This window comes from Cyprinodon variegatus, unplaced genomic scaffold, assembly GCF_000732505.1.
Source record: "Cyprinodon variegatus isolate N-32 unplaced genomic scaffold, C_variegatus-1.0 Scaffold161, whole genome shotgun sequence".
Lineage (NCBI taxonomy): Eukaryota > Metazoa > Chordata > Actinopteri > Cyprinodontiformes > Cyprinodontidae > Cyprinodon > Cyprinodon variegatus.
Window position 1 is genome coordinate 64,327 of NW_015150614.1, and position 19,744 is coordinate 84,070.

The window sequence follows — 19,744 nt, forward strand, 5'->3', positions numbered from 1 at the left end:
TGGAGGACATAGGTACCCCTTTTTCATCATTCTGCTTCATTCTATATCTATTCTCCCACTCTACAGAATCTGTTAATTCAGTCTCTAGTGCTATGCTCTCTCTTCATCTGGCCTGTTCCTGTTTGGCTGTGACACCATCTTGGAGAGAAATATCAGCTGTGCTGCTGCAATCAGCAGCTCTGCTCATAGATATTTGAGCTCAGCCTGTTTTTCATTGTAATCCTGTTTCTGATTGTGACTGACTGGATGTGCTCTCTTCATCCTGTAACGTAGGGACTGGCTCGGAGTTTGTCTGCCTGGCTGTGTGTTTCCTGGACGGGGCCGCCAGTGGAGCTGGTTTACAGTTGCCTTTTGTATCTCTGCTTCTTTCTGTATGTTTGCTTCTGTCTCCTTGAACCCCAGTCGGCCTTGGCAGATGGCCGCTCACACTGAGGCTGGTTTTGCTTGAGGTTTGTTCCTGGTAAAATTGAGTTTTTCCTCTCCACTGTCGCTACAAGCATGCTTGGTGTGAGGGATTGTCTTCGAGTCAATGAGTCGATGCAATCAACTGGTTTTCCTTAGATAGAAATCTTTGAATCAATTTGAGTGTATGATCTTGCCAATTCACATTTGTTGTGAATTAGTGCTATATAAATAAACTGAATTGAATTGAATTAAAAGAAGACACAGGCAACCTGCACAGAATAAATCACCATGGTGACATACAGTACATGCTGCTGCTTTAATTTATAGTGTTTTTGTGAAACGGGCTTCACACTGCAGCAGCCCTAGAAGACAGAGCAAAATATTTCTCAGTTCTTGATTGTGGGCCTCAAAAATGTTGGCCAGAACTGGAGCACAAATCAAAAGTCTATCTGTGTATTTCCAAAACTTTTTGTGGCTCAAATGATCTTGCTCTGTGGTGAATTACAAGCAGGCTGGGCTTGCGACATGTAGTACATTAAACTCCCCCTGTATGGCAATAAAGTCTCCAAGCTACCACACTGTTTGACTTCCTCTTTCTTGTACCAATCTTCTTTTTATTCACAGAAACTAAACGCTATGTGTTAACATTTTTGCCTGAGTTCAGCATCTTGGCTTGTTTAGGTTTTCTCTCTGTGCCTTTAAACACTTGTGCAAAGAACGCATCACATTTTTCTTTTTTTGTTATATTGACATTTTATTTGTTTTGTTTGGTATGTTTGGGCTTTTATTTATGTCTTACCTACTGATTTCACTCAATCGCTGACACCACATCTTAGAGGAGGGACTAATCAGTGAGAACAGCTGCAATATGATTGGAGTTGAAGTCTGAAGTGTAAAGAGTTCAGGAACCAGCATGAAAAAGAAAGAGAGGAAGGGCTTGACTTACAAAGGTTTTTTTTTAATATTGATTCTCTCTTTGCTTGTCACACTTACAGAATCACACGCTGATGCCTCAAACTATATGTGTGACCAAAATGAAGGTTGGGTGAGAAACAGAGCTGAACAGAAAGTATGTGAATGTGAAAAAGAGAGAGAAAGAGTCATAGAGAGATAAGTTCTGCTCCACCCACAAGCATCCATGTCCGAAGTGAGGGGGAGGTGAAACCATGTAGAGTTCACTGTGCTGTTAACTGTCATTATTTAGTTGTTTGAGTCAGGAGAAGGGGGCTTGTCACCACATCTCTTAAAGGTAAAAAAATCTTTTTATTTTTTAAGCTGTATTTTACCTTTATTTATCTTTAATTAAACAAGAATTGTTTTTTTTTTCATGAGAAGTGCTTGCCAATCTCATATTGTTTTATTGCAAGCACACACAACCCTCAGGCTGTAAACGTTTTATAACCCTGTCCGATTTTATATTTGTACCCGTTTGTACCTTCTAAAAGTAGAGACATATATGCATGCATAGCTATACTTAAAAATAAAGCTGTACTTGTTGTAAAGTTGAGACTAGGTTTAAGGTAATGAAAGTTGTGATTCACTGGTGATCATACAGTTCAAGAATGAAAGGTTTAAATGTGGAAAAGGTGACACATGCTGTAAAATCATAAGACATTTCTTCCTTTAACAGGGAGCTAATGGCTCTGCTTTTTGTCATTAGTGTAGGTCAGCAAGGAAATGTCTCCTAAAAAGAGAAGAGGGAGCATGCTTTAGATGAAAAGAGAGCTAAGTGTTTAGTTTAAAAAAAAAAAAGGCCAACAAAAGGGGAAGTTAAAGAGTGCAGAGAGAATAGTTGTGCTGATAATGTACAAAGTTTTTATGACAAAGCAAGAAAAAAATCCTGTTCTTCCCTTTTCTGATGTACAAGGTTACCCAATTGTTGGGGGGGGGGGGATGTTTTGCCGTGTGAATGTCACATTTTTAAAGAACTGTCATATTCTTTAGTTGTTGCACAGTTTCTGTATGAAAGCAGGCTAAAATGGAACTGTTTTAGTTTGCATATTTTTATATTTTCTCCTCAAAATTAAATTTTTAATATTTAAAAGGTTTCAGTCCAGCACGCACTGTAATGTAGACTCCCTGTGGTGATTCAGTCATTCGAGTAAAGAGTCAAACCTTCCGGGATTTACTGGTGACTGCATCAGTAAACCTCAACGTCATTGCAGAGACCACCTGTTGTCTTCGAACCAAACATCCCCACACAGTCCTCTGCCTCTTGGTCCAAGCTATTTTAAGTTAAAGCTACGATATTGTGGGAGCTAATTTTGCACCTCTTGCAAAACCCTGCAGTGCAACTGACGTGGTGCTTTGCAGGCAACACATGCCCAACTGCTTTTAAAGACGCATGCCACTCAGAAAAGCATGGGTGAGGGCCATCGGCTTGGGGGAGATGTGTTGCAGTGTGAAAAAAAGCTCTCTTGACTTCTCAGTATGTTGCAGGATGACATGGGTTGTGGTTTGTGGGCACTCAGGCGTGAAGGATTATGAAAAAAGTGTAATTGACAACAAAGCTAAACTGAGAGTTTAAAAGTGTCCTGCTAAAGACTCTGTTGTTTGTCTGCACATCGACATGTTGTCTATCTTTAAAAAAAATAAAGCTGAAGGGCCTCTAATGTTTTCTGATTATGATTTTTCTTGACTCAGAATTCCATCCCATTGGAGCTGCAATGACTTCTCATGCAAGGCTTCGAAAGGAGAGGGTGGGTGTGGTGGACTATGATACACAGATAAAAGGTAAAAGTAGCCAGATTAGTAATTTTCACACCTATCATCATGCCACATTTAACTTTGACCAGCAATTTTGTGAAAAATCCCTCTTAAAGCCTGCTACATTGGTTTCAGAATGAATCATTTTAGATTCAGCTGAGCTATTGTTTTAACCCTTTCCCTAAATATTTCCAGAGGTGCGATGCCAGCTCGTAGACCAACTGAAGGTGCTGGACCTGCAGCTGGAGCAGAAGACCCAGCAACTGCAAGACATGACTGACTACCTCCGCCGACGAGGCGAGATTGAATCGGAATATTCCCGTTCTTTGGAAAAACTTGCAGAAAGGTTCACCTTGAGAATCAAAAGGTAATGGTAATATGGGAATGGTTGTGCAAAGGAAATGTTAGTTAATTAGATAACATTACCTGAAACCTTTTCCCCCTGCAGGAAGGAGCCCAGCACTCACTCGGTCTCACAGGTCTGGCTAGCTCTTCTGGCTCAAACCCGCCAAGAAAGTAGAGACCACAGCGGACTCGGAGAAAGTTGCAGCAACATCCTCATTCAGCCCATAATGTACTGTCTGGATTACACACAACGTCTGGCTAAAAAGGTACTGTACTGTTAGAACTGGACTATAACAGAACCAGAGACTGTTCACTGATAAAAGTTCAGTAGTTGGAATATAATTCATAAGTTATTTCAGTAATTTAGCAAAGTTCTTTTTTTTCCACAGGAAATTATCAGATTTTTCATTTAAGGCCTATGTTTTTTAAACAACCCAGTAACGTGATATCATAGTAATTAAAGGTTCTTCAGGTAGTGGAAAATGAAATATGCGTCTTCATCTTCTTCTGACTAAACTCCTTAATCTATATATCTATCTCTATCACAAATGGAAGCTATTCTAGCCATTACGGTAACTCCATCCGGTTCTGTGTTATGTAGCTCTATAGTGATCCAGCATGACTCTTCAATCATATTCGAGAACAGGACTGTGCCTTTTTTAGACAAATGATGAAGAAAAACTCAGAAGTTTCTAATGACCAGAGGAGCCAGGAAGTCAGATTCAGGAAGTGTTAACAGATGATATAAAATAAGAGGTAGTGCTGTGGGGGATACATGAACAGATCCTACGCATTTAAACCACCTTAAAACAGAAAATATTTTGTGTTTACTCTAATTGTAAATAGTAGCAATGTCTCAGTGCTGGACAATATTTATGTTTTCTTAGCAAAGCTGTTTTTGGTTTTAAATATTCAAGACATTTTGATAAATAATAGTGATAAAACTTTAAATTTATTAATGACAGAAGCTACATATCTGAATAATAGCTTTTGAATGTATTAACTGAAGTAACATTTGATTTTCTAATTCACTAAGGTAGGCCTGTGTGGCTCACTTAAAGTGTGTCAATACTGACATATTTCAGGGCTTGCTGTGTTTGTTTTGTGCCGTCTGTGATATTTTGTCTCCATGTTCTGTTTCAGAGTAAAGACCTTTGTACCCAGCTGCAAGACGGACTACTCAAGGTTACCACTGAGCTGCAAACAGTAAGGAAGAAACCAGCTGGTTGAAGCAGTCTGTATTTCCTCTAAAAACAGGAGAGAGAAAAAAAAGCAGTGCATGTTGGTGTCTGTGTGCAGGCTTGGCGGACGTACCACCAGTACCACTCGGAGTTCGTCAGTGCAGAGGGAAAGTTAAGGGAGGCTGAGAAACAGGAGGAAAAGCAAAAGCAGAGTGCTAAGAAGCTGGAGAGGTTGATAGAAAAAGTAATACATTATATATGTATATATTTTTTTAAACTAAGCTTTTTTTGTTTGGAAGTTTGAATTTTAAAAATGATTTTGATATGTAGAGACAACTTAAAGTCCAGGAGATACAGCTGAAGTGTGGCAAAGCAAGGAACGACTACCTTCTAAACCTGTCTGCAGCAAACTCATCCATGAATAAATACTATCTTCATGACATCACCAATCTCATAGATGTAAGAGCTTCAGTCTACACCTTTTTCTTCATGCACCACCTGACCTTGCAGCTCATGTAGTCTGTTTTCTTCAGTGTGCAGATTTAGGGTACCACCTCTCTTTGGGTAGGGTGATAAAAGCCTACTTGGCTAGACGGTCATGGGCCCAGCAGAACCTGAACACCGGCCTGCAGCAGCTCCAAGAGGCCGTGGATGACCTTGACCAGAGCCGAGACAGAGACAACCTTCTGCAGGACCACTACAATACCTTTTCTATGCCTGTCCGCTTCCCCTACCAACCCCATGAAGAGGACCAGGTGCTGTTTTTTTTTTTTTTTAATCTATGGTCCGTATGTGACTTTAGGCAGTGCAGACGACTCAATGCTTTCTTGCATTTTGCAGATTTCAGAAGTTAGCGCAGAGTGTGAAATGAGGTGCGAGATGGAGACCCGATTCAAGCAGATACAAGCTCGACTGAAAACTATGACTGAAGAAACGGAAGAGGTAAAGATAATTCCCCAAAATGTGGCACCTCGGTAGCTGCTTCCAGATCTACTGATCTATAACTTAATACGTTTATAAAATAGAGAAAATATATATGTAATCAAAGCACCAATAATTCAGAACTGAAAAAAGTATAGGAAAAATAAAACAAAAGACTATAATCTTCACTCACAGGACTGGATTGTATATTAGGTTTGTAGTTAGTGTCATTCGTCCTGTCATGATTTTACTTAAACATTTCCTCCTCTCTAAGTTTATGGGTCTATTCTGTCTGTATAAAACATACGTCACTAGAAGGAAAACGATAGTGGATTCCTTTGTTCTAAAATTTTGGATTCTGATCTAGTGAAAGAACACAATAGTCTGTTTTTCTGCAAAAATGTATTTTCTGACAAGATTATTTAGATTTCTTTGGTTCAAAAAAACACTATTCTTCATGCAAATGTGATTTAACAATGATAACATTAACAAGATCTGTAAAAAGGCTAACTTTAATAATGCATTCTAAGTTCAGTAATCTTTTTTTTTTAAATGCCTGTGGCGAAATCATACTGTAGATGTTAAGTGTTGGCAACAAAGAGCAGACTTGATTTTTAATAAGATTTAAGCCAATTTCATGGATTATCTACTGGATCCAAAACCAGTTTGGGAGAACAGTGAGTTGCTATTAGTTATCTGCACAGTCTCTATGAAACAAAATAAACTTTCTCAGAAACAAAACAAAAACAATGTACCTATTGAGCTGGAGAGATTTCAGATTATACCAAATATTAACCACTTCAGAGTAGCAGGGAAATCTTTTTTTTTTTTTTCTCACCACAGAAATGCTTTCACAACAGAAATGCAGACTTGTATAAATTTGCAAAATAAATATCCCAGAAATCTAACATTAACAATATCAGAAATATGCAAACAATCTCCTTTAGTATTACAAAGTGAAATTAGTATAAAATTGGGATACAGCCTTTGAATATTTATTCTTTCCAATGTATCTATATCTTTGACAACCCTATTTCAGAATTAGACAGCCTTTTAATCCGAAGAATGGTGCACAAAATACACAGATAGCAAAATACACGATTAATCTGATGCTTAGTGCTTAGATGCATTGCAGAAGTATTTAAGTTTGGACAAACGTATGTAAGCTCATAATCTTAAAGTTGAAGGGAAATGGTTCCATGCATTCGCATTTGCTGTACGATTAAATCTTGACAAAACATCACATCTGATATTAGAGCTTTATTTATTTGATATAAGCCCTAATTTGATATAAACCCTGACCTTGTAGCTTTAACCTTGTGTTTGGAGTGGCTCTGCAGGAAGATGAATTTCAACTACAGTTGCCGTGGCACTGCTGAACAAAACTGTTCCCACAGCATGGTGCTGCCATCGCCATGTTTTAAAATATCACTTTAACAGTACATCAAAGTGAAAGGCATTACAGATCCTTCCCAAACAACAATTTTTGATGTTGGTAATATTGTAAAACATTATGTCTTATCAGGGTCTTCCTGCAATGTTTTAGTCCTCCAGTCCCTAACATCACAATTGAAAATGGGCTGGTTAGTTGCATGTGAGTTTTATGTAAAGGTTGAATCATGTAGCCGCTTTGCTTCTACTTTAATATGATATGCTACTTTGTACAACTCCGTCACATGAAATTCCTCTAAGTTATGTTTCAGTTTGTGGATTTAACGTTGAAAAAATGTGAAAAACTTAAGGGAACATGAATACAAGCCCTTGTATTTGATAGAAGAGCGGAAGAAAATCTTTAGTCGCTAATTTTAAAATGTCATGGTGTAGTGTCTTGTGAGGTTTGTGCCTTTTTTTGTAAAAGACTTCTGCATGTCTCATTCAATGTTATGGGAAGGATGTGTTTACAAGAATAGCATTGACTTTGACTTACGAAACAAGAAAACATACTCTAATTTTGGCCCATATATAGATTTGTTTTTCTTGTACACATCTGTCTTATCAATATTCTGTTCTGAGTTTAACAGTATGCCCTGCCACTAGAGCTGACGATGTCCGCTTTCACACAGGCTGGGAAAAGCATGTCAGCAGCAAAGTCCTCTCTGCTGGCGGGAATTGGTGATGATGATCTGGAATCCAGCACTGGTCTTAGTCAGGCGGGCAGCACTGAGAATCTGACTATGAAACCCAGCGTGGCTCGACGGAGGGCCAACCTCCTGGAAGTAGAAAACCTCTACTTGGTTGTGAGTCTGCAGACCAGAATTAGGACGCCTTTCAGGAAACTTCCCTGATAAATGTTGCAACGCTAGTTAATCATTGTTTGTTCGGTTTTGCAGAAAGTAAAAGAATATCTTGTTGGCGGCTCACTGGTGTCAAAGCTCCAAGCTAAGCATGATCTGCTTAAGGTAGCAGTGGAAAAAGGTAGCACTTCTGCATTCTTCATATCAAAACAAAACCAACTGCAGACAAAATGTTCTATTGTTACACAGCTGCTGCACTGTTGTAATATTACAGTATTTGTCATTTACATTTTAGAATTGTGTTCCCTTTTTTTGTTCCTTTTTAATTTCAAATAAATCTCCTCTTTCCTCCTAGCTGAAGCATCAAATGGACATCAGCCTAGGTATAATCTCACATTCTGGGCCTTTTTAAAAATATTATTGTAAGATTAAACTGTGCAGTTCAAGCATTTTTCATTGGGAAATAAAAACTTACGGGTCTATGTTATGGGTTCTGCAGGTTTTCTGGGAAGTCTCTGCGGATCAGAAAGAATCAATCAAGTGCCAATTTCTTTCACAATCAGAAACTTTTCAGTGGAGACATGTTGTCCTTTATAAAGGTAGAGTGAATACCCCCACCCACACACACACACACACACACACACACACACGCCCCTATTTGCCATATTTCTAGTGGTAGTGATAGTGGTAGCATTATTTTCTTACATGATAATATGTAATTTTTTGTGATTTAATAACAAATATTACTTGGCAACATAATTCACTCAAACATCTTTTTACTCATTTCATTTTCCATGGTAATGTTTGTGGATCAACAGTAGATATCTTTTTTTTTATTCAAGTAATGCTTTTATATTTCCTACTGTCTTCAGTTTTTCAGATATTTTATATACTAAACCTTTTTTTTTGTTGTTCTTGCTCTTTATTAAGGCTTCAGGACAACAGATTCCATATGTTGTAGAAAGCTGCATTCGCTTTATTAATCTTTATGGTAAGTGTTCAAAATCAAGGAAGCCTCGAACAAGTACCATTCATCGTTTCTCAGTGATTTACCCTGATGCACAGTGTGTGTGTCTATATATATATACTATGCCAGTTGAAGGAAAATAAGTTGCTTCATAATACTGTATGGTTTCCTCCGTAGGTCTTCACCATGAAGGGATTTTTAGGGTTCCAGGATCTCAGATGGAGGTGAATGTCTTGAGGGATGCATTTGAAAGAGGTAGATCTGTGTTTTTGAGTATCTGTGTTTGTTGGGATGATCTGTAGTTACCAGATAGTTTCACTCTTCACGGAGAGTTAATAATGTGGGACAGTGCGTTGTCATCTTCCCTACAGGAGAGGACCCGTTGTCTGAACAAAGATATGATTTGGACTCTGTGGCCGGAGTGCTGAAGCTCTATTTCAGATGTTTGGAGAACCCTCTGTTTCCTATAGAAAGCACCAGTCAGCTCTTGCAGTGCAGCCGTAAGCGTTTCTATAAGAGGAAGCATTTAACTTGGCTTAGGATGATCAGCTGATTTGTCTTTCATTGCATTTCCTCAGAAATAAAGGATGATGCAGAAAGGGCTGCTCAGCTCAATGCGATTGTGTCCTCCTACCCTGAGCCTGTGATTGTTGTCATGAGATACCTTTTTGCCTTCCTTCATCAGTGAGTACTGTATCATACTCAGATTTTTTTACCCTCTTAAAAAATCTGATGCAATTAATGCATATTTGCATTCTAACCAGAAAACAAAGCTAAAAAAGGTAAAAGCCCAAGAAATACAGCTTAAGTTAGAGGTTTTAAACTCTTTGTATCACTGTATTGGCTGATAAAATGTAATCTTATAAAGGTCGTCTGCCAGTTCTGTATCGTTAAAGGAGCGTATTACTACAGATGAACTTTATGGCCCTTTGTGAAAACGTTCAGACATGTTGAGCCTTTCCAATTTTTGTTTTACAACCACACAAAAACACCGAAGTACGACTGAAGGTTCGCCACAGGCCCTGTGGTCAAAGACAAAGATCAGAGTGACTAATGGAGAGAAGTTTTACAGCGTCACACACGCAGTGTCATACCATCTATAAAAAAAAAACTTGTGCCTTTCTCATACAACTAGACATGCAGGGGTCTGCAATTAGAGGACTCCAGTCCAGATTTGGAAGTCTTCGATCTGAACCGTAGTACCTTTTTTATTCTCCTGCTCACTCCATGTAGTTTTTGAATAGTTGCCATAAAGACAAAAATTGGTAGTCCTGCTGACTAAAACTTAAAAAAAAAATGTCCAAAAATCAGAGGCCTCCTGGAAATGTTTACGGACCAATTCATTTTCTTAAATTCATTCAATTATTTTGCAAAAAGTTTGGAAATATTTAAAAGCTGGGTTGCCATATGAATGAAGTTGATGAAGTTGGTGCTCAGACTCACTGTTGGCAGAGGAAGGGGGGATTTTCTGTAAACTAAGACTGTCAGTTAAAAAACATCACCTTCCATTAGGCTAATTTTCCATCTACCAATTCGGTTAGACCACAAAGCAGTGTGAATATTGCAAGACAACATCCTGGAACTGAATGCAACATTTTGAAATAATAGGAAGTGAGAAATTCTAATATAGGCATAAATAATTATTTCATAAGTTCTAAATTTGCAGTTGTTAAGAACAGTATTGCTCAGAATGAATGATAATAATCTAGACTAATCTGGAACTTTCCATTTCCTCAGCGTCTCTCAGTACAGTGATGAGAATATGATGCAGCCTTACAACCTGGCCGTGTGCTTCGGCCCTAGCCTGATAAGAGGCCTAAATGATGATGAGGTTGTGACTCTGCAGCCTCAGATCAATGCCCTGGTGAAAGGAATCATCCTACAGCATGAGAGCATCTTCCCCAGTCAGAGCAAAGTTCAAGGACCAATATATGAAAAGTGTATGACTCTCGAACCGGACGACGGGTGAGATAATTAAACGTGTAAAAACCCACAAAGCATATAAAGGGCCTGCAGGAAACGGGTCAGTTATGTCTGAGTGTCATTTCTCTTGCAGTGAGGTTATGATTGAAGGAGAAGTTGAAGTGGAGTATTCCCAGAACAGAGATGGTAGGAATGTTTTTATTTATTTTATTACTTCAAAAAATTTTTTTATATATATAAACACACACACACACTCTGATGGCAAAACATGCTCTTAAGCAGATTTGGACTCACGGTCTTTAGCTGGTAATGGTCCAGATATGTCTACAAATACAGAACGTCCGAGAGCAAACAGCAGTGGCTGCTTGGATTACAGCAAGATACCACCAGGGGGTGGCCCTTCTGCAGCTGGAAAAATGTCTCTGCAGATTCCAGTTGGCCCACAGTTGAAGCAAAGAAAAACCCTCTCTCCGTCTTGTATGCGCAAAGAGTGAGTAACACTAATTGATATTACTTTGTGAATCAAAATTAATGAAACAAATATTGCATACTGGCATTTATATTTAAATGATCCCTGAATTTGGTTTTATTGTGCAAATCTTTTTCTAATCCTGCCACATCTCCAAACAGAAACCATTAAGTATGATTATATGTGTAAAATGAATAAGGTTCATCAAAAGCTTCTTTTTTTTTTTAGGTTTACATATTTAAATGCCCATTTCAAAAATATTTTCCACTCAAAGCAATATGAGCATTTCATGCAACCAAACTGATCATTGATCCCACACAATATCATTTTATTTGAAAAATCCCCATAAGATGCTATCTAAGCTATCTGGTGTTTGAGCTTCACAGAAAACTCATAGGTTTCATCAAACCAAGACATTTCTCTTTAAACCAATCAATGGATGGTTTTTAAAACTTTGATCTGGCCTCTTCTAATGATGCCCATTCCTCAACCATGAGTATTTGCTTGGGCTTCTTGCTGATGGCCTGGGTTGGCATCACATCATCCAGTCTTTCTCTGATCACCCTGAAGCAGCATTTTTTTTTTTTTTCATCCAAAAGAATAGCAGCCTTGGAATTTGAACACATTTTAGCTGAGTACCTAATTGTGAATTTCTAAGCTCTGTACCATAATTTTTACCATTGTTTTGTATAATTACAAAAATTACAGAAAACCAGTAGCAGGCATTTCATAACAGTCTCTTGTTTTTGTTTTCTACTACTCTCTTACACATGACAGTACATTATCTGCCCTGTGGAAGAATAATTTGTAGAAACATCTTATTTCGTTTGAACTGTTGGATTTTAGTTTAGATTCAAAGGAAATGGCTACCTTAAAATTCAATCATGAAATATATTTTAGATTGTGTTTTAAATATACTGGCAGGTGCAGAATACCATGCTTTTCCTATGCCTTTTTATTTCTTCATTTAGCTATTTAAAAACTGTTCAAAATAAATGAAAGAAAGTGGGATATATTTTATTTTTGATTTCTTTGTCTGCATGTAGATTTCAGCAAAACTCATCCTCTGAAGACTTGGTTGTTAAAGTTGATAAGGTCAGTTTATATGTACATAAATATGTTTTTCAAATCATTTCACTTGATATAATAAGGAATGTATTATTACTCTTTGTGAATCTAAATGAGGATCTTTAAAGAGCATGTTTGTGCTTCTTATGAAGTAATTTGATTAACAAATATAAAAATGCTGTACTTGTTCATGATTTTTTTTTTTATCTTTAATTTAAGGAGGTCTGTCAAAATATGGAGTCGGTCTTCAAGGAGCTTCTTACAAGACAGTCCCAGCAGGATGCATCTGTCTCTGCTGCTTCTGCTCAGGCTCAACAGAAAAAGGGAAAGAATAATGGACGGAGGGGGAAATGAGCTAGACTATTTAGAGCTGCGGGACTGAGAAAACCAACATCAGCACATGACATGAAGAGGGAGGATGCTGATGAACACCAAGGGGCAGTGTGAATGGCTCTGCAGGCAGATCTACTTCTAGAAATGTGAAGCCAATGAACTATGTTCCCTGCTCAGAGGCACCTAAGACTTAAAATCCTCTTAGCTGCAAATTATCTGATCAACTTTCTGTTGTGACTTTAAATCCACAGAAGTTTATGAAAACTGTGAATGATGTAAAATGCAAATATGTTTGCGTATAAATAAACGTTTAAGTTGGTTGGTATCAGCTGAACTGAATTTTTTCAGTTATGCTGTGCTGGTTCTCATGAAATCTTTTATAATAAGATGCATGTACATCCTAAACTGTGAATGCTATGGCAGTTATGTATTATGCCACTTTTGTCTGTTAATAAATACATATTTTCCTTTTTATTCAAGGCAAATAGGTACTCAAACTATATACATTTATGGGTATGAATGCTCTGCAACATTCTTGAGTGCGTTTTCACAAACGCCTCATAATGTGAAGGAGCTGAACATCAAAATAAGCCGCCTCATATAAAATGTATGCAGTTCATGGTCTTCACTACAGGTGCAGGAATGGCTGCAAAGAAACATTCCTTATAACCTAAATTGTCGTAAACTCCTGCTTTGGACATCTCTCCCTCTTCTGTTTCATAAAACAACCGTGCATCTATGACATTGATCTCCTTTGCATAAAATAGTCTAATTTCTACAAACTGTTATTGGAACCTTTTTTATTTTAGATTTTCAAAACAATAAATGTGATGCTCCTGTTTTAAGCTTACTTGGCCTCTTCATTTGCTGTTTAGTTATCAGGAATAGGCATTACAAAAAAAAAAAAGATGTTGAATTTATATATTCAGAAAAACACTGCTGGAAACATACTAAAAGCTAGATGGCAAGAATAACACGTTCTCAATTTGCATTACATTTTTATCACAATTCTTTAATTTTTAATTGTGTGTGTGTGTGTATCATAGTGTGTGGGACTATTCACATTTTGAACAAAGTTAATCAAGTCTAAGATGGCATTAAAGGCGGTACTTAAGCTATCACCTTCACTGTCAGCATAGATGTTAAAATATCACACCATGGTGACCCTATTAGTATTTTAAACTAAATCGGATAGGAACCCTGAAAACTGATCTAAAAATTCAGAGTAAGGACCTGGTGTATGACACAGAGTTACAAATGGAAAAGGTTATGTTCCTACGCAATTTGAATGATGGAAACTAAGTTTTAAATGTTCAAAGAATTGTAACTGTTATCTGGCTTTGGACTAATCAGGAAGCCAGCCTGAAAAGTTGTTACTCCTTGTCCTCACCCCAAATTTCTTGGTTTGTGATAATTTAAATAACTTGAGTTGCCTCAGTTATGCTCAGATAATCCTCTTCCTGCAGCCAAGTTTCTGTAAGGCAGGATAAATCAAAGTGATTATCACAAGTCAAGTCATTAACAGACTTTTTTAAGGAAGAGTTTGTTAGATAAACCCTATTTAATAGTTTTTTTTTCCTGATTGAAGTTATTTTAGAGTATTAGGATTTACTTCTTTAGGATTCGACACCGATGGAATAAAGAATGGGTAATAGTAGAGAAGCTGCATAGAGGTGTGTTAAACTACAACTGGGCTTTCTGATCTGCATCCTAAACTGTCGGGGTTTGGACTAATAAATTTGGCCAGATTCCTAGAAAGGAGAGCTGCAGCATCCAAAGTGGGATGGATGATCTCTCCCTGAATTTCAATTCAATAAGATTTGTGATAGATAATTTTGATTGCTTATTCCCTACAATTCCCTCTCTTTATCCATCCATCCATCCATACATTTTCCGTCCTGTTTATCCCTGCTGGGGTCACGAAGGGTGCTGTTGCCTATCTCCAGTTGTCCATGGCCAGAGGCGGTGTACACCGTAGACTGGTCGCCAGCCTATTGCAGGGCGACAGGGACTTCCTCTATAGTCTAATTAATGACAACCACAGCAATGACTTTCAAACAAAAATAAACATTTTTGGTTTATTTTTCACAATACCTTTCTATTATACGTAAATGCTCTTGAATGTTTTATAAAATTTACCTCAATCTTTTAATTGAAAAATATCACCTAAAATCCAAACCCTACTCTTTATTTAGCCCCTTTACTTTTAATAGTTTTTTGCTTTGATTTCACCTTTACGGAAATAACCTCACGTTCCTGCCTTTTTGAAAACAATGCTGGCTCTGGACCCGGACCAGCCCCAGAGCTGATGGCTCGGTTCCAATGGTCGGTCCGATCCAGTCAGCGGCCGAGCAGCCCACCCCCCCCAAAAAAGGGTCCTCCTTTTCATAAACCCAAGTATTAGCATTGTTTTCGAAAAACAGTGGCTAAATTTCTCTGCTCACTGACAGCTTCATCGTAGGTAGCCATGTATGTTGCGACTGTGGCCGGTGGCTGCTAACCAACCAATGGGCAGAAGTTGAGCCCTTAAGACACACCCCTACACATAATGAGGCAGAAATGCATATAGAAATGTAAAAACTACAGTCAGAAATAAATAGCGTGACAGAAATAAATAGTGTAAAAAAAATACAAAGGAAGAATAAACCAGACAAAAATATTATAACATGCACATAAATAAGTACTTATGAAATAAGTAATAAATAAATAAAGTTGAAGATTATAATGGACAATAAATAATTAAGGTAATTACTACAAAGGCAAATAAACAAAGAAGCTAATTAAATATATATATACATGCCTCACCGTATAATTTAATTTTTACCAACATTTATTTGTTTATTGTATTTTGGGGGGCAATTAATTGTATGCTTATTTATATTTTGGAGCATTTATTTATTTCTGTTTTTATTTTTTTAAATCCTGGCATGATTGGTCCTCCATACAATTAGCCTTTTTGTCTCTCAAAAAAGGCTTTAAAAAGAAAAAAAAAACTTTTATTGAAACGTTGCAAATTACAAAATATTAACATAACATATCTCAAGAAATAGAACATTATCTCTAGAATAAGTGTTTAATAATGGGGTGTAATTACATTAAGATATGACATACTTTAACTTAAATAAATAATCAGAAGAGATTTAAACAAAGACAAAAAACCAAACAAAAAAAAGGGCCAGTATATATTACATTTCTCCAAATATTTCCCGAATTACGTTAACAGTGTGTACACATTTTTTATTGTTGATTCTTTGGATACAATCGAAGTAACTCTCAAAAAAGGCTCCACTCATTCGATTCTCACTGATGACGTGTCTTCGGTGTTACTTCCCAGGGTGCTTTGCGGCGCTATGTACTGCGCATGCGCGGTAGCGATAGGCTGATGTGGACTTCTTTCACACAGAGTAGTCGTATAGCTGTCCTGTAACCTTTACTTGAAAGCAAAAAAAAAAAACTACTTATCGGACCTCAGAATGATCCGAATAGCTGCAGTCTTTACTCTGCTGGTGGTTGCTTGCTCGGGTGAGTATACAGAACCATTTAAAGAGGTTTGTTGGCTTTATTTAGCCTGTAATGCTAATAAAAAGCCCATACAACCACCTCGATATAGCTTTAAGCTATTTGTTAGACACCGCTAATGATATTAACTGTCTAGAATTTGGGTGTTACTTTCTCTGATAGTTAGCTAATTAATTTTCTGGGGCGGCAGGGGAGAGCTGTAAGGACCCAGTGATCACCCCTTCGGCCTACACTACCTCTGACGCCGTCATCTCTTCAGAGTCTGTCTTCATCGTGGAGCTCAGCCTGACCTGTGCTAATGGAGCCCAGGTAACTGTGAGATCCATATGTTTAATACATATCGGTACATTTGACAAACGAGCTGCTTCAATCAATGCTTGACTGAGGTGTCATGATCACTGCTTTCCTTTGCAGAGCGTCACTCTCTATGCTGATGTCAATGGAAGGCAGTTCCCTGTGACTAGAGGCCAGGATGTTGGAAAATACCAGGTATCCTCAATATAAATAAAGAAAGGGGGATGTTTGTGATCAATGTCTTTTTTTAGCCTCTTGTTTTGTCGAAGACTGTTTACACAATTTCTTAGGAACACACTACGTAAAACTATCCAGTCTTTTGAACAGCTTGTCACATGTTGGCATGCTACAGCCACAACTTCTAATGTATTTTAGATTGTGTTTGTCTCACCACAACATCTAGTGCACAACTGGGAAGGAAAGAGGAAAAAGCTAAAACTTACATTTTGCCGAAAACAAAATCCCGTCATCATTCCTGAGCACCCTGTCCTAATGGTGAAGCATGGTGGTGACAATATAATGATGTGGGATGGCCTCTTCCTTAAATTCTAATCCTTAAATTACAGTTCAGTGGCTGAATATTGAAATTGGGATCTCAGTTATGATAAACCAACACTTTTTGACTTATTTTTTTCTTCACCTGATATCCTGACTCTTGAAGAAGTTACATGCATTGCTCTTGTAATATAATATTTATTACTTGTCAAAATATTTATCAAAATTGTTCAAATTTAGATTGACTTTTCATTTTATTTTTTTTTTTACAAAACAGAGGGATTAGACTGGTTTTTACTTCATATAATGCTGATCCCCCTACATTTTTAAGCAGCTATTGAGCTTGATTTATGTACAACATAGTCTACATATAAGGACACTTTTTTTCTATTTGATCAGAAAAGACTACATAGCATAAAAGTAAAAATCTTTTATTAAACAAAAATCGCTCAATGGGTGTGAATCAGTATTTCCATTCTCTCCTGCAGGTGTCCTGGAGTCTTCCCCACAAACAGGCCAGCTCTGGAACGTATCAGGTTAAATTCTTTGACGAGGAGTCCTACAGCGCCCTCCGAAAGGTCAGTTTAAATAAAACAGTGGTTTGGCTCAAAACTTTTGGATAATTGCTTTTATTAGTAAAATGTTTTTTAAAAAGCACATCTTATCTGTTTCAGGCTCAAAGAAACAATGAGGATGTAAATGCAATTCAGCCTCTCTTCACCGTCAACATTGACCACAGGGTGAGTGATCAGAGGATGAGCGCTAAGCTAATCAGGGAACACCTTAATTTTGACTTAAGGTTGCTGGACGGTTTCTCTAAGGAAAAGAAGCATATGAAAACTAATGAAACTGCAGCACTGTTGCTGCAAGGTTGTACACATTTATTTATTTTTTTTATTAATAAAGCAATATTTTAGGCTCTAAAAAGCTTAAAATGTGCACATTAACCATAAAGGGGCCCTAAATTATATTTACTGGAGTCTTTAGGTCTCATATTTGCTCATTCTTTTAACATGGACTTCATTATTAATTGTTTAGTACTTAATTATCAAAATCTATATTTCACTAAGCTTGGTTTGAAAACAGGAATTTTTATATTTGAGTACAACCAGCGATCAGTCACTTAAATCTACTATAAACCGTAGACAAGTTTTACTTCCTTAAGTAATTTCAGAAAATACAAATTCACCTCTATAAATGTATATGCTAAGTATAATTAAAAAAAAAAAATTCCCAGCAAAGACCAACTCTTAAAAAAGGTTTAATATATATATATATTATGGATGGATGGATGGATGGATGGATGGATATATATATTTTTTAAGTGATATAAACATTGATGGGTTTAATCAACATCACTGATATAGACTTGGCATCAATTTACAGTTAGTAAAATGATGAGTTATGGCTGCTTCTTGTAGAAGAGAGGGAGCTGTTATCTTTACAACTTTGGGGCAGCTTAAAAGAGATGTTAATATTTTAGCTTACTTTACAGGTAGCTAAGACATCTTTTACGCTCACTGGGGCTTTGCTGAGAGTAATAAAGGGTGCAGAAATTACATGATGCTGTAAAAATAATGAATAAAATCAACAAGGACACATATAGCACTGTTTTATTTAGGAAAGGTAACCTTAAATTACTTTTGTTTTTATCTACGTTATTTAGAGATTTCTTTTATTATAATTATTTACTTGTCGCTAATGAAGAGGGAAACCCAGCCTATGAACAATTTCCCTATTTTTTGTAAAAAAAACAAACGATAAAAAAAAACTAGTACCGTAGTTTACAAAAAAAATAAAAGCAAATCTTATTGTTTCTAACCTGAATAGAACAATTTATTCAGCTGTGATACAATTCCTTTTTTAATGTGATTGCTCAGGATTCATAATAGAACCACCTATTTCAAAGCTGCAATCCTCTGAATGCATAATTTTCGTTGCTCATTTGTTTCTCTTCTCTCCTTTAGGGTGCGTGGAGCGGCCCTTGGGTGTCGACCGAGGTGGTGGCTGGCCTAATTGGCATTCTGGTCTATTACATGGCCTTCAGTGCCAAAAGCACCATCCAAGCATAACAACATCCACAGTCACTGGATGTGACCACTGGATTTTTGAAAAGACTGAATTTTGCTAAAACTGGATTAACTAATCCAACAACCAGCATTGCAGCTGGGTCCACAGGTTCTCGGTGTTTTGTCCTCTTTAGGGAAAGAATCAGAGCTTGTGGTCTTTGTTTTTCTTTTATTCAGACTTTGAGTGTTTTCAGAATAGTGTTTTTCACACGTTATCCTGTCAATCTGGATGGTCTTTTTTTTTTTTTTCTTTTTTAAAATTCTGAATATAAACCAAACAAACATTAAATGCAATTTGTATTCAGACCAGTCTAAAACCCATTGCTTCATCAGCAACAGGATGGTCTTATGAGTGGGTAAACTGGTCAGTCAGATGGTTTGAACAGACGTTTTGAGTTGGGCCTTTGATGAAGGGAAAATGTCAAAGAACTGAGGCGCTGACTGGCCTGAACAGGCCTTTGTAGACGCATCGTTTCCTGGAATATGAATAAAAAAAATGTTTCCCTATATGGGGTCTTGCTTTTCTTTTTACCATTTTTTCTTTTTCCCTCACTGACCTAAGATAATCCTATTCCACAACACATCAGCTATGATGGGAAGCTTTGGATCTAGTTTGGACAATAACAATTTTCCAACAGTTATAATTTAACCTTTGGGTATTTGCAAAAATTGTTATTGACTGTTTTATGATTCCTGTTGTAAATGTTTACCTGCTAACATTTTGAACGACTTAATTTAGAACTACAATGGTTTATTCCAAGTACTAGGCCTTTAATGAGGTGTAAATTGCACAATTTATTGTACAATATCGAGTC

At 37.1% G+C, this 19,744-nt stretch overlaps 2 protein-coding genes across 3 annotated transcripts; both read left to right on the plus strand.

Moving 5' to 3' along the window:
* The first annotated feature begins 1,500 nt into the window (after positions 1-1,500).
* arhgap4 (Rho GTPase activating protein 4) lies at positions 1,501-13,383 on the plus strand. Of its 2 annotated transcripts, none has more exons than XM_015377898.1 (22): positions 1,501-1,654; positions 3,049-3,138; positions 3,307-3,478; positions 3,560-3,722; positions 4,600-4,662; positions 4,756-4,881; positions 4,968-5,096; positions 5,171-5,392; positions 5,478-5,579; positions 7,622-7,795; positions 7,889-7,973; positions 8,148-8,175; positions 8,292-8,391; positions 8,723-8,783; positions 8,937-9,014; positions 9,131-9,259; positions 9,338-9,443; positions 10,497-10,724; positions 10,816-10,868; positions 11,019-11,172; positions 12,198-12,246; positions 12,439-13,383. In XM_015377898.1, the coding sequence occupies exons 2-22, from the start codon at positions 3,072-3,074 to the stop codon at positions 12,571-12,573; spliced, it is 2,424 nt and encodes an 807-aa protein (XP_015233384.1). In that variant the 5' UTR covers positions 1,501-1,654; positions 3,049-3,071; the 3' UTR covers positions 12,574-13,383. The 2 variants fall into 2 exon arrangements, with proteins under 2 accessions (XP_015233384.1, XP_015233383.1); XM_015377897.1 differs by having other exon boundaries at positions 1,502-1,654; positions 10,965-11,172.
* Positions 13,384-15,913: 2,530 nt separating this feature from the next.
* Positions 15,914-19,436, plus strand: ssr4 (signal sequence receptor, delta). The gene is made up of 6 exons (XM_015377894.1): positions 15,914-16,074; positions 16,262-16,380; positions 16,486-16,560; positions 17,349-17,438; positions 17,535-17,600; positions 18,828-19,436. Exons 1-6 carry the CDS (start codon positions 16,026-16,028, stop codon positions 18,930-18,932), a joined length of 504 nt encoding a protein of 167 aa, XP_015233380.1. The 5' UTR covers positions 15,914-16,025; the 3' UTR covers positions 18,933-19,436.
* The last annotated feature ends 308 nt before the right edge of the window (positions 19,437-19,744 follow it).